Source organism: Schistocerca nitens, chromosome 4, assembly GCF_023898315.1.
Source record: "Schistocerca nitens isolate TAMUIC-IGC-003100 chromosome 4, iqSchNite1.1, whole genome shotgun sequence".
Taxonomy (NCBI): Eukaryota; Metazoa; Arthropoda; class Insecta; order Orthoptera; family Acrididae; genus Schistocerca; species Schistocerca nitens.
In genome coordinates this window covers 139,146,958-139,159,485 of record NC_064617.1, presented here as the reverse complement: position 1 = coordinate 139,159,485, position 12,528 = coordinate 139,146,958, and the positions used below count along the sequence as shown (strand labels likewise).

The 12,528-nt window shown below is 39.5% G+C and overlaps 1 protein-coding gene across 5 annotated transcripts in view; it reads left to right on the top strand.

The window, feature by feature from the left end:
* LOC126252883 (tRNA (cytosine(72)-C(5))-methyltransferase NSUN6) overlaps nucleotides 1–12,528 on the top strand; it is a 78,380-nt gene that overhangs the window by 12,854 nt on the left and 52,998 nt on the right. For 3 of the 5 annotated variants that reach the window (XM_049953846.1, XM_049953848.1, XM_049953849.1), the window contains one exon: nucleotides 875–1,015. The exons of 1 other annotated variant lie outside the window; for it this stretch is intronic. In XM_049953846.1, coding sequence (XP_049809803.1) covers nucleotides 875–1,015 — 141 coding nt within the window. Of the gene's footprint in view, nucleotides 1–874; nucleotides 1,023–12,528 lie in introns of those variants that run through there. One more of the 5 variants, XM_049953850.1, reaches the window with a different exon arrangement.

The following is a 12,528-nucleotide window of genomic DNA, read 5'->3' as shown; positions in this document are numbered from 1 at the left end:
TACTCCTACAAAAGTATGAAGTAAATTCATCCCTAATCTTAATGGCATTTAGCAGTGATCTTTGAGGTACAAGTGGCAAATTTTGTATTGCATTATATTCTTCTATATTCCTCCATGCTCCAGGTATTATCAGATTCCCATTACTATCCCATAAATTCAAAGTTCCAGGTGGACTATATCTTTCTGAAGATGATCTACTTTTTCCGAGAAAGTTATGTAGTAGCACACGGGTCATAGTAATTTCTTTCACAGTTTCGAGATCTAAATTAATAGGTCTTCGAAAAATTCTGAACACTGAAGTTAAAATGCCAAAAGTATTCTCCACTCCAACCCAGGTTCTAGACAATTGTTCATTAAATATTCTTTTTGGCGATCCAATCTCATGAAGTCCAGGGTAAAAGCTTCATAACATGTGTACTGCGTGCAAGGGTACCATCTGCTAAAAATACATATGGCACATTTACGTTATTATTCGATCCAAGAAGTGGGCATGGTATGGGGAAGTTCATTTCGTTTCTGCAGATTCTTTGCCATAATAATGAATAATTAAAAACACCACCATTGCTAATCCTCCCTTGACATCCTATGTCAACAAACATAAAGTTATAATTGCTATCGACGAATGCCAAAAGCACTATACTGAAAGTTTTCTTGTAGTTGAAATATTCAGTTCCACTATGAGGTGGATACTCGATAAGTATGTTTGCCATCCAACGATCGCACATAATGTGGGAATTTACTGCTGTATCCCCTTTCTATATTAATCCAATCTTCTGCTGTAGAGGGCATCTGAAAAGATAATGTTAAAATAATAATTAAAATTTGAAATAATTTTTTGTACTGTAGAATTATTAATAAAATCTAATTTTTGCAGCAATCAAGATCATCAGAAACAGCTGGCAAAGAAACGGTGGATGAAGCCGAGGAGACAGAAAATTATAACAGCGTGGCGGGTTCCTCGACTCCAAATATAGCAGAAGAGCAAATGGCCACAGCATTTGGTCAATTAACGAATGTACTTAGTCAGTGTCCTTCATGTGCAAATGCTGAAGATGATGAATGTGATCTGTATGCTAAGCTATTAGCCAAAAAGATGCGGGAACTTCTTAAAGACAACAGGAAATTAATGATATATGAAATAGATGGTTTATTTATCAGAAGAATTAAACAGAGGTCATTTTCGTTTGAAACACCACCCCCTCATAATTCATTTCAATATTCTAGACCATCATCAGTGTAAAGTGGATATACAGTAGTACCAAACCACTCAGCATGTGTTCAGATGTCATTTTCTGAACCTTCTACCCCAAATCATGACCCCTTCATTACCAATCCCATCTCCAATTTTGAAAGATCCTCCACACCATTACCACCACCACATCCTTGAAATAGAGATGACATCATAACTATTTACTCAACCGAATCCAGCCCTTCAAAGCCCACCTCTACAATTTCAGTAATACCGGTACCGGTATCTGATGAAATAATCGTGCCTCAGACACAAAACATTATTAACGAAGCATTCCAGAAAGCTTACGAAGATTTTGAGCAGTATGATACTAGTGCATAAGTAATAACAATTGTACAGAGCACTTATTAATATTTTTGTACATTTAGCTCTTCAAACTTATAAATATTAAAAACAAAATATCAAACATGTTTCACATTACCTTTATTGCATCTTTCAGAACGTTATTAATAGCTCTGCAGACTTCAGGTATAGTTTTTGATATTGCCTGGGTGGATACTTTAAACAAATAGTGTAGTCTTTTGTAACTGTCTCCAGTTGCTAAATATCTCAGTGTTATTGCCAGACGATATTGAGCTGGTATAGCTTCTCTGAAGTCTGTATTTTTCTTCAAATCAGAGGTGAAATTTCATTCAGCAAATATTCAAAATCAGCGTAGCTCATCCTACAGTAATTATCAAACTGTCCAGATGGTTCATGAAGAAGCTCATTACAGTTTTCTTCCATAAATTCTCCGCAAACACAAATTGTAAATCAATAATTTTCTCATAGGCCTACTTATATTGAATGAAATACACATAAGAAACTATATAATGATCATTATACATGAATGATGCTATAATTTAACAATTACCTGGTACAATTTCTATGAATTTTTAATATCCATCATCTTCTTTGCCATATTTTTCATTTTCTTTCCTCTTTTTTTAGTAAAGATAGGTTAAGCCAAAGGTTATGGCCGACACAACCTCTACATCCATCATGCCTGCTTCTCCAGAACAAACAAGCACACTCGCGAGCATGTGGATAGTTCCCCAAATGTAGCCAAGCGTTTGTAGAGACTTGGAGTTTGCGGCAAGCAGGAAGCGTGTGGACGCGGCATAATTTTTTAGGTATCTGTATTCCCTTTCACCTGATTCATTTGCTGCATTTTTATATTTTCTCATTTCTTCAGGAAAGTCGATATCTGCTTTATTATCCAAGGATTTCAACTAGACTGTGTCTTTTTACCTGTTTGATCTTTTATTGCCTTCACTATTTCCTCATTTATAGATATCCATTCATGTTCTGTTTTAATCCTTCCCACTGTTTCGGTCCAATATTGTCTAATGCTTCTTCTGAAACTCTGAATAATCTCTTGTTCCTTCATTTTATCCAGATCCCATCTCCTTTTTGCAGTTTCTCCAGTTTTTGTCTGCAGTTCATAAGCAATAAATTATGGTCAGAGTCTGCACTGGGAATTATCTTGCTGATAAAACTGTAATTTCAAAACCCTTCTTTAACCATTATTTAATCAGTCTGAAACCATCCAGTGTCCCCAGGTCTCTTCCAAGTGTATACCTTGTAGCGGCTCACCTACTTTGTTTCTTCGTTGATTGTCCTTGATGTTGATGTACTGGCTGAAAAAATAGGAGGTGGACATGCAGTACTGTCTACTGTAGCCGACAGTTGCACAGTTGCGTTTCAGTCTTTTACTTTCACTTTTCACAGTCCCCCAATAATACACAGTTATATATGGCCAGTGCACTATTGTTCTAACTTCCCATGAGCTTCATTAATAGTTAGCAGGCAAAAATCCACATACTGCTACAATAGTTTACTGTTGAACATCTACGAGCAGTAAAAGTTCAGTTCTTGAAGAATAGAAAGGTACATATGGAGCAGACATAGTCACTGTTTTAACACACGGCGTAATTGTGTAACACTTATTATACTGTTAAGTTGATGCATTGTTGTCGTTCTAACCAACACAGGTTCCTCGTCTGAAACTCGGCTGTGGACTGACTGTCACAGGATCAAAAATTGGGCCTTATATTTCCTCACAATAATAGGGGCTGAAACTACACATTGTTCAAAGTTAAATTTACGGAAATTACAATTAAAACTTAACTCATTAAATTAATGGAATACATCGAAAAATTCAGTCTTTTTAACAGTTTCTTCTACTACAAGGGTTAAGCCAAATTATTTGTTTAAATGATGAAATTAACACACATAGTTACGTAAACAATACTTTTGACAAAACTGTTAATTACTTTGGAATTAATTAAGTGCTGGCTTTGCTAACGTGTTTTCGAATAGAGCCAAATAAATACTTTAAGAATATTATTAGTTTGTCTTCCAAATGTTTATAATTAGTACAGAATTTATATTTGTTTATACATCAACAATAGAATTTAAGTTACGAAACAATTACTGATTTTGCCGTATAATGAAAGATACTAACTAGGAATAGTCAAAAGAAATTAGAAAATCAATTACATACATAAAACTAAGCACAAAATTGAATCTCATGTTATATTCTTTAAAACTAAGGGCCAACTTTTCTCTTTCATGAAAATGCAGGTAATGTTCACATATGTTAAAGGTAATTAGTTAAAACTGAAAAAATGAATTTTAAGGAGGCATATGGCAAAACAAGAGGGGAAGTAAAAATATCCCAGCTTGCTTTGTCACAACCTTGTTTCATGATTCTTAAACCAAGTGTTAGCATATCATGCTCTATGCAAAATTCTACCAGACAGCTTCCTCTTTGTCCTTTTCCCCAGTTCATGTTCATCAACTGTTTTTGCTTCTATTCCTTTTCCTGTCAAATTTCAATCGTCCATCATAATTAAATTTATGTTTCCCTTCACTAACTGAATAACTTCAGGCAGATACAGATTGCTACTTCCCATAATGATCACACGTTAAGTTGCAGACAGGCACAATTAAAGACACTTACACATTAGTTTTCAGCCACAGCCTTCATCAGAAAAAGAAAGAGAAACACACACACACACACACACACACACACACACACACACATTCACAGAAGCTAGCACACCTCACTCAAGGATGACCATCATCTCTGACAGCTTGGACGAGAATGCAACTGTCATGTGGAACCGAAGCAGCAATCTGGAGAGGATGGGGAAGTGGAAGGGGTAGTAGTGTACAGGTGAGGCGAGACAAGGGCGCTGTCTGGCAGTGTGTGCATGGACTGCCAACAGTCCCAGCATCGGGGGCTGTAGGCAGGGTGGTGGGGAGCAGGAGCAGAAGAGGGAGTGAAGCGGGAAAGGAGGGTAGTGGGGAAATACGGGCAGGTGTGTTGGCAGAAAAACGGTGGGAGACGAGAATAGGGAGGAGATAAGACAGAGAGGGGTGGAAACTGTTAGATGGAGGGTGTGTGTGTGGGCAATATGTTACTGTAGGCTGAGGCCAGGATAATTTTGCGAGTGGAAAATGTGTTGTAAAGGTAACACCCGTCTGCACAGTTCAGAAAAGTTGATGGTGGAGGGGAGGATCCAGATGGCCCAGGTACTGAAGCAGCCATGGAAATCGAGCATGTTATGTTTAGCTGAAAGTTGTGCCACAGGGTGTCTGTTTTGCTCTTGGCCAGATTTTCCGATGGCCATTCATCCTGATGGACAACTGGTTCTTAGTCATACTAATATAAAAGGTTGTGCAATGATTATAGCAGAGCTGGTATATGACATGGCTGCTTTCACAGGTGGCCTGACCTCTGATGGGGTAGGATAAGCCAGTGACAGGATTGTAATAGGAAGTGCTGGATGGGTGGATTTGGCAGGTCTTGGACCTGAGACTTCCAATGGGATATGATCTTTGTGCAAGGCATAGAGTTTGGGAGCAGTGTAGGGATGGATTAGGATGTTATGGAGGTTGGGTGGATAATGGAACACTACTTTAAGAGGATTGGGAAGGATCTTGGGGAGGACGTTGTTCATTTCAGGACATGATGATAACTAATCAAAGTCCTGGCAAAGGATGTGGTTCGGTTGTTCCAGTCCATGGTGGTGCTGGGTGATGAAGCGGCCACTCCTTTGTGGCTGTTTCTTGGAGGTGGCGGGAGGATTGGGGTGTGAGGGGAAATGGCACGGGAGATCTGTTTGCAGACTAGGGCTGGGGGTTAGTGCCTATCTGTGAGACCCTCAGCATACTGGGCAAGGGAGTCCTTGTCACTGCAGATACACCATCCATGGGTGAGCAGGCTGTATAGGAGAGATTTTTTGGTATGTGTCAAAATGCAGGTACTGTTGGCGGTCTTAATGTGGACAGAGGTGCGGATGGAGCCGTTAGAGAGGAGGGGGTCAACATATAGGAAGGTGGCACATTGGGTTGAGGAGGACCAGGTGAAGTGTATGGGAGAGCCTTCTCACCCATCCACTTCACCTGGTCCTTCTCAGTCTAGTGTGACAACTTCCCAGATGTTGACCTCCTCTCTGATGGCGCCATCCACACCATTGTCCATATTAACCCATCAACCACCAACAGCGCCTGCATTTCGACAGCTATCATCCCTGCATTTCGACAGCTGTCATCCCTTCTGCACCAAAAAATTCCTCACATACTGTCTAGCCACATGGGAACAGTGTATATGCAGTGACAAGAACTCCTTTGCTCAGTATGCTTAGGCTCTCACCTAGGCCTTCATAGACAGGCACTACCCCCAGACCTAGTCCACAAACAATTCTTCCTTGTCGTTTCCCCCTCACACCCCCAGTCCTCCCACCACCCTCAAGAACCAGCCACAAAGGAGTGCCCCTTTGTGACCCACTAGCACCACAGACTGAAACAAATGAACCACATCCTTCACAAGGGCTTTGATTAATTATCATCATGCCCTGTAATGAGGGACATCCTACCCAAGATCCTTCCCACCCCTCCTAAAGTGATGTTCCATCATCCACCCAACGTCCATAACATCCTAGTCCATCCCTATGCCACTCCCAACCACTGCCCCTCGCCACAAGGATCATATCCTGTGGACGACCCAGGTGCAAGACCTTCCCAATCCATCCACACAGCACTTGTTATTCCACTCCTTTCACACTCTTATCCTACCCTGTCACAGGTTGGGCCACCTGTCAAAGCAGCCACGTTATGTACCAGCTCTGCTGCAGTCATTGCCCAGCTTTTTATACTAATATGACTAACAGCCAGCTGTACACCAGGGTAACAGACCACCGCCAAACTGTGGCCAAGGACAAAGTAGACCACCATTTTCAGCTGAACATAACATGTTTGATTTCCATTTCTGCTTCACTACCCAAGCCATCTGGATGCTCACCTCCACCACGAGCTTTCCTGCATTGTGCAGGTGGGAGTTATCCTTACACCATATTCTCCACTCCCAAAATTAACCTGACCTCAAACTACAGTAACATACTGTCCCCACACCCTCCACCTAGCCGTTTCCTCCCTCCTCTGTCTTATCACCTCCTCCCTATTCTCATCTCCCACCCTCTTTGTGTGCCACCCTCTGCCAATGCACTCGCCCATCTTTCCCCACTCTTCTCCTGTTTTGGTCAATTCCCCTTCCGCCTACACATCTCCCTGCCACACAGCCTCCTGATGCTGTGCCTGTTGGCAGTCTAGACCTTGCACACTCTGCCAAACAGCACTCTTCTCCCTCCCCCCACCTGTATACATATCTGCAAATGTCACAGCTCAATGGCTGTTGGAAAATGAACTGGTTATAAATCTAAAAAAGACTGTGTATGCAGCATTTAAAAACAAGGAAAAGGCTTTAGACATGGATTTAGAGGTTGATGGAACAAGGCTGGAAGAAGTAGAATCTGCTAGATTCTTAGGTATTCTTGTGGATAATGAACTGAAATGGAAAAAAACATATTAATAATGCCTGTAAGAAACTGAGCTCTGTCATATTCTTAATCATGCAGCTATCACAGTATTCAGACAAGAACCTTCTGTGTACAGTTTATCATGGACTTTTTGAACCATACTTACTGTTGGATTGACTATGTGGGGAAACTCAAACAAACAAGAGACAAAACGAGTGTTCACAGTACAAAAAAAAAGCAATTAGGACCATTTTAAGAAGAAAGACCTCTGAAATGTGCAGAAACTGTTTCAAGAATTTGGGTATCTTAACTTTCTCATCGGTGTATATATACAAAACAATAATGTACATCACAAAAGGTAGTGAGGACTGGATTACAAATGCTAGTGTACACACCCACAATACAAGAAGGAAGAATGAAGTACGGAGCGGAATGCTAGAAAAAGGACCCCAGTAATCTGGTATCAGACAACTAAGAAGTCTGCCTAAAAACCTGCAAGATAGTGTACTTCACAGTGATTTTCCAAAGAAACTGAAAGACTATCTCATTGAAAAAGTTTTACAGCATCGCAGAATACTTATGCCATTAAATTTGTATATATTGTTATTCATTATCAATGATGTAAAAATGTAAGCTAAAGGTGTAGAAAAATAAGTGATAATGAATGTTAATACTTTGTCATGTCCTATATTATACATACATTTACTGTACACAATGTAATCTTACAGGATCAAATAAAATTCAATTCAATTTGGTTCAGTTCAATACTGCTATCCCTTCCCCTTCCCCACCCCCTCCAGATTGCTGCTTGCATTTCATGTGACATTTGTATTCCAGTCTGAGCTGCCGGGGATGATGGACATGCTTGCACAAGGTGTGCTAGCTTGTGTGTGTGTTTCTTTCTTTTTCTGATGAAAGCTGTGGCCAAAAGCCAATGTGTGAGTGTCTTTTAATTGTGCATGTCTGCAACTTAATGTGCCATGTTTACAGTAAGTAGCAATCTATCTTTTCCTTACATTGTTGATATTCCAACCTGAAGTTACCATTGTTTGATTTTTAACTGAATAATTCATTTATTGTATCATATATTCATTCAATCTCCTAATCATCTGTGGAAATAGTTGGCATGTAAACTAGTACTGCTGTAGAGGCTGTTAGATTCATGCCTATCTTGGCACAATAATGTGTTCATTGTGCTGTACATTGTAACTTATCTGCTTTCCTATTTTCTTATTTATTATTAGACTTGTTCCTGTGTTATCCCTATTTGGTTTTGTGTTTATGACCCTGCACTCACCTGACTAGAAGACCTATTCTTGCTGCCGCCACTTCACTAATCCCCACATATCTAACTTATATTTCCCTTTTTAAGTTCTCTGATGTGTGTCTCCGTTAAGGAATTAAACATTCCACACTTTGACTTGTAGAATGCCAATATTCTTTTCCTGATGACGACATCCTTCTAAGTACTCCCTCTCTGAAAATCGAAATGGTAGACTATTTTTGCTCCAGGATATTGTATTCAGCTGGATGTTGACACCAGTAAACCGTACAGTGGAGTTGCATTATCTTTGGGAAACAAAATGGCTGTAGTTTCCCCTTGCTTTCAGCCATTCACAGTACCAGCACAGCAAGTCCATGTTGGCTAATCTTAAAAGACAAGATCAGTCAATCTTCCATACTGTTGCCCCTGTAACTGCTGAAAGTGGTGCTACCCTTCTTCAGGAACCACAGGTTAGTCTAGCCTTTCCACTTATACCCCTCCATTGTGGGTGCAACTATGGTATGGCTGTCTATATCATTGAGACACGCATGCCATATGACTGCCACAAGATCTCTGGTTCATGGATGCTGACCCAAGAGCTTCAAGTCAAGCAACAACAACAACAACAACAACAGTAATAATAATAATACAAGAATACAAGAAGGCCCACCAGAAATATGTCTATAATGTTAATCTAAATGAGCCATTGCTGGCGGACAGGCTACACTTATTCCCCAGCCACGGCCAGTCAAATATTTGTAATAAATGTTATTTAACACAATTAAATTCCCTGGTCATGGCCAATAAAATGTTTGTAATAAGTGAGACCTCTCAAAATGTTAAACATATACAGTGCACAGAACTTACGTACAGGTGAGGCCCACTGTAAATGCAAAAAATGATTTTAAATTTTAAAAAATCGGCCATGCAATAATATAGCAACATCCACCACTTGCTGGCGCTATCAACAATTTTCACAATAGCTTAAGTGAAAAGAGCTAACATCAATGGCCTTGGATAACTGAGCTTAGTACCAGTCAATCAAATTATTAAGTCTGGTGACCTGCCCTTTCTTTTTAACCTTCCCCAACCTCTCTATCCCTCAGGTCACTCGCCCCACCCCCTACCAAGGAAGGAACTCTTGGTTCCAAAAGCCAGGAAGTGTCACTTTTGTGTGTATCTGTTGGTAATACTACACATTTTGCCTCCTGGGGTGAAGTGTTGGCTGGAAGATCTGTCTAATGGACTTTTTATTTGAGATTATGAAATTAATTCATAGGTAAAATGGTCACATTATAAAGATTTTATGGAATTACTCCATCTAAACAAAGCGTGTTGGTCACAAAATTCACAAGTTAGTTGCGAACCAAGCGAAAAGAGGTTGTAAGTTTGGAAATACTGTATTTCTTTGGGTGCAGTTGTCAAAACTACATGGCAAATGTTGTTGAGCAAAATGACATACTTTCCTTTGTACTTATCTCTACCATATCATCAACACGAACCAGGAAATCTCCATGGCTGTTTGTTTGGACGTCCACACATAGTTCCCCACTTTGCCACTGGAAGTTTCTGAATATTCTTCCTATAAAAAAGAAGCTTTGATGTTAATTATTTACCAAATGGTTCATGAAGAAAATGGGGTGATGTGCAGTTTTTTTTGTTTTGGACAGCTGTTGTGGATGTTGCCTTGGAATGATTGCATGAAGCTCCATGTTCACCAGGTTGCAGGAATTTTAGCCTGTGATCTCAGTGTATGTGTTTACTTACAGTATCACATAATTCTTTAACAGTAATTGGCATGTAGTTCCACAAGTGCCCACAAATTTCTCAAGTGCCTGTCTGATCTGTGGCAGTATGTCAGTTTTCAAAGATGAATAAAAAAAGGAAGCCAGAGTAACAAGCCACATTTCATATATCATAGCAAAAATGGTACATAAAGCACTATAATTTTCAGTTTATTTGATGCCCTTCGTGGTTCCAAGAACAATGCATCAGAACAGAACCACAGAGCAGGGAGCAGCACAGCTTGTAGAAAGATTGCTTAGTTTAGTGGTGTCTACTCAGTGTTTGCCATACACGAGTTACACTAACAGGGAAATGGGGACAACTCATTACTGTCATATTCATAATTGTCTCTGTCAAAGGGAAAATATATTTAAAGTAAGTACATGAATAAATAGATCAGTTTTGTTCTTGAATATTTCAACATTCGAGACTCCTCAAGTGGAAAACTATGTAACTTTGGCTAAGGTGCATCAGCAAAGCATTTACAACTGCATGGTGCCTCTGGGCATAGCCAAAACCATTATGGATGTAGGCATGGTAGGATATTGATGACAGACTTGTTTAAGTCCTTTTTGGATAGTAGATATCTCAGTGAAGATGTGTGATTGCAGTCATGATGGGCATAGCATGCATGTTTTGACACCCTACAGTATCCACGCATGTGGGTGTTCCACATCTACAGACTCTTAGACTACTGCAGAGACGATGAGAATTAGTAGAATGTAGCAAATTAAATTTGATATAGTTGGTTACTAAATGATGCCAACTTGTAGACCTGTTTTCTGGGATCGTATTACTAGAATTAGACATGTTAGTACGGAAGCAATTGTTGCCTATACTTATAATACAATTATGTTAGTTTTCAGGAATTTCTTTGCTTGTGAGGTGCATTAATGTTGATAGTGGTAGGACAGTAAATCGTACCCCTTATGCATTGTTGGTTTTCTGGAATCTTCGGAACTGAACATGCTTTTTTCCAGAAGGGATATTGTCGGGATGTTATGTTCAACAATGTAACGGTCACGGACAAGAATGCGAGGAGAGAGTTGTCATTTGGGTTTCGAGAGAACCAGTTGTATGTAATTGCATTGCACCAAGTTTATTTCGACAGTTTGCTAAAGTGATGATGAATTAAGAGTTTGGAAATGTTTTGTTGGTTGTCAGGGTAATAGTGAGTAATGATTCGGTTTATTTGTGGAAGGTGCACATAATTATCTGTGATGTCAGTGGATGAACAGTATTGTCATTCTGTGTCAGTAGCTTCCATTGGCAGATCATATTAGTATTTGACCGGTTATAAAAAGTCTACCACAGATAGTTATAACATTGAATGATTAATTCGGAAAAGTAATACAGTAATGCCAAACTTAAGTGCTGAAATGAAATTTAACTGTTAATGTGAACATGGTTGGGTGTAGGCATTATTAGGAAATGTGTTTCTTACAAAACCAATAAATGATGTGTGGACTGCTATCCTTTCAAGGTTACATTTTTCACCTGCATCTGAAGAACTTTAATATTAATAAAGTAAAGAGACACACAATCTTATTAGCCAGCCGAGTCAGATTCAATTAACAGTGAAACATATTCTCTGTGAATCATCCCCCACCCATGAAGGAGATAATGAGGAGGTGACAAGCTGTGCTATTAAGTTTAATTTGGCAGAGACGTTATACAAAAGTTGTACGAGCTGCAGATATGGAGATAGTGTTTGAATGTCTGTGTGTGCTGGGATTGCCTTACAAGTACTGAAAGACAGTATGCTGGGATTCACAATCGTAGTGTCTGTTCTTGCATTCTGAACTTCTTGATAGCTTCATACAGCAGACCAGACTTTCAAAGAATTACATTAGTGCAGTGACTGTATTTGACAGTGTCAGTATAGTTAGATGCAATAATCTTTCAGACATGCATGGATGCCCAAAAGGAACATTGCATCAAACTATACAGACACTGCACTAATTTATTTCATGCCAAACCTAGTGAAAGCTGTTGAGAAAAATAAAGAAATGTCTCCCTTTGCACGAGTTGCATAATTGTGTGATACCTATGGAAAGCAGACACAAGGACATATGGAGACTTGGGTCAGTCGTGGAAGCATGTTTGTATAGCTGTTGTTAACACAACCACTTGTGACAAGCGGGAAATCAGGATAAATTTCCAGTAAATTACATAGCTGTTCTGGTACTGTATTCGCAGTCAGTGATACATTTCATGTTTCAGGGAAGTGCCTGTGATTTCTTATGGATGTTCTGTATAGGCTGCTGCTGTTAAGTTTTATAGGCAGGACCTGCAAATATGCATTTCATCTTTTCCTAATGGTTATTTTTCAGGTACAATAAGGGTGTGTTGCCTTTTTGTACTGGAAGGATTACAGCATCACCATTATTCATATATTGTTGCAGATTTGTCCCCTCTTGACTTGA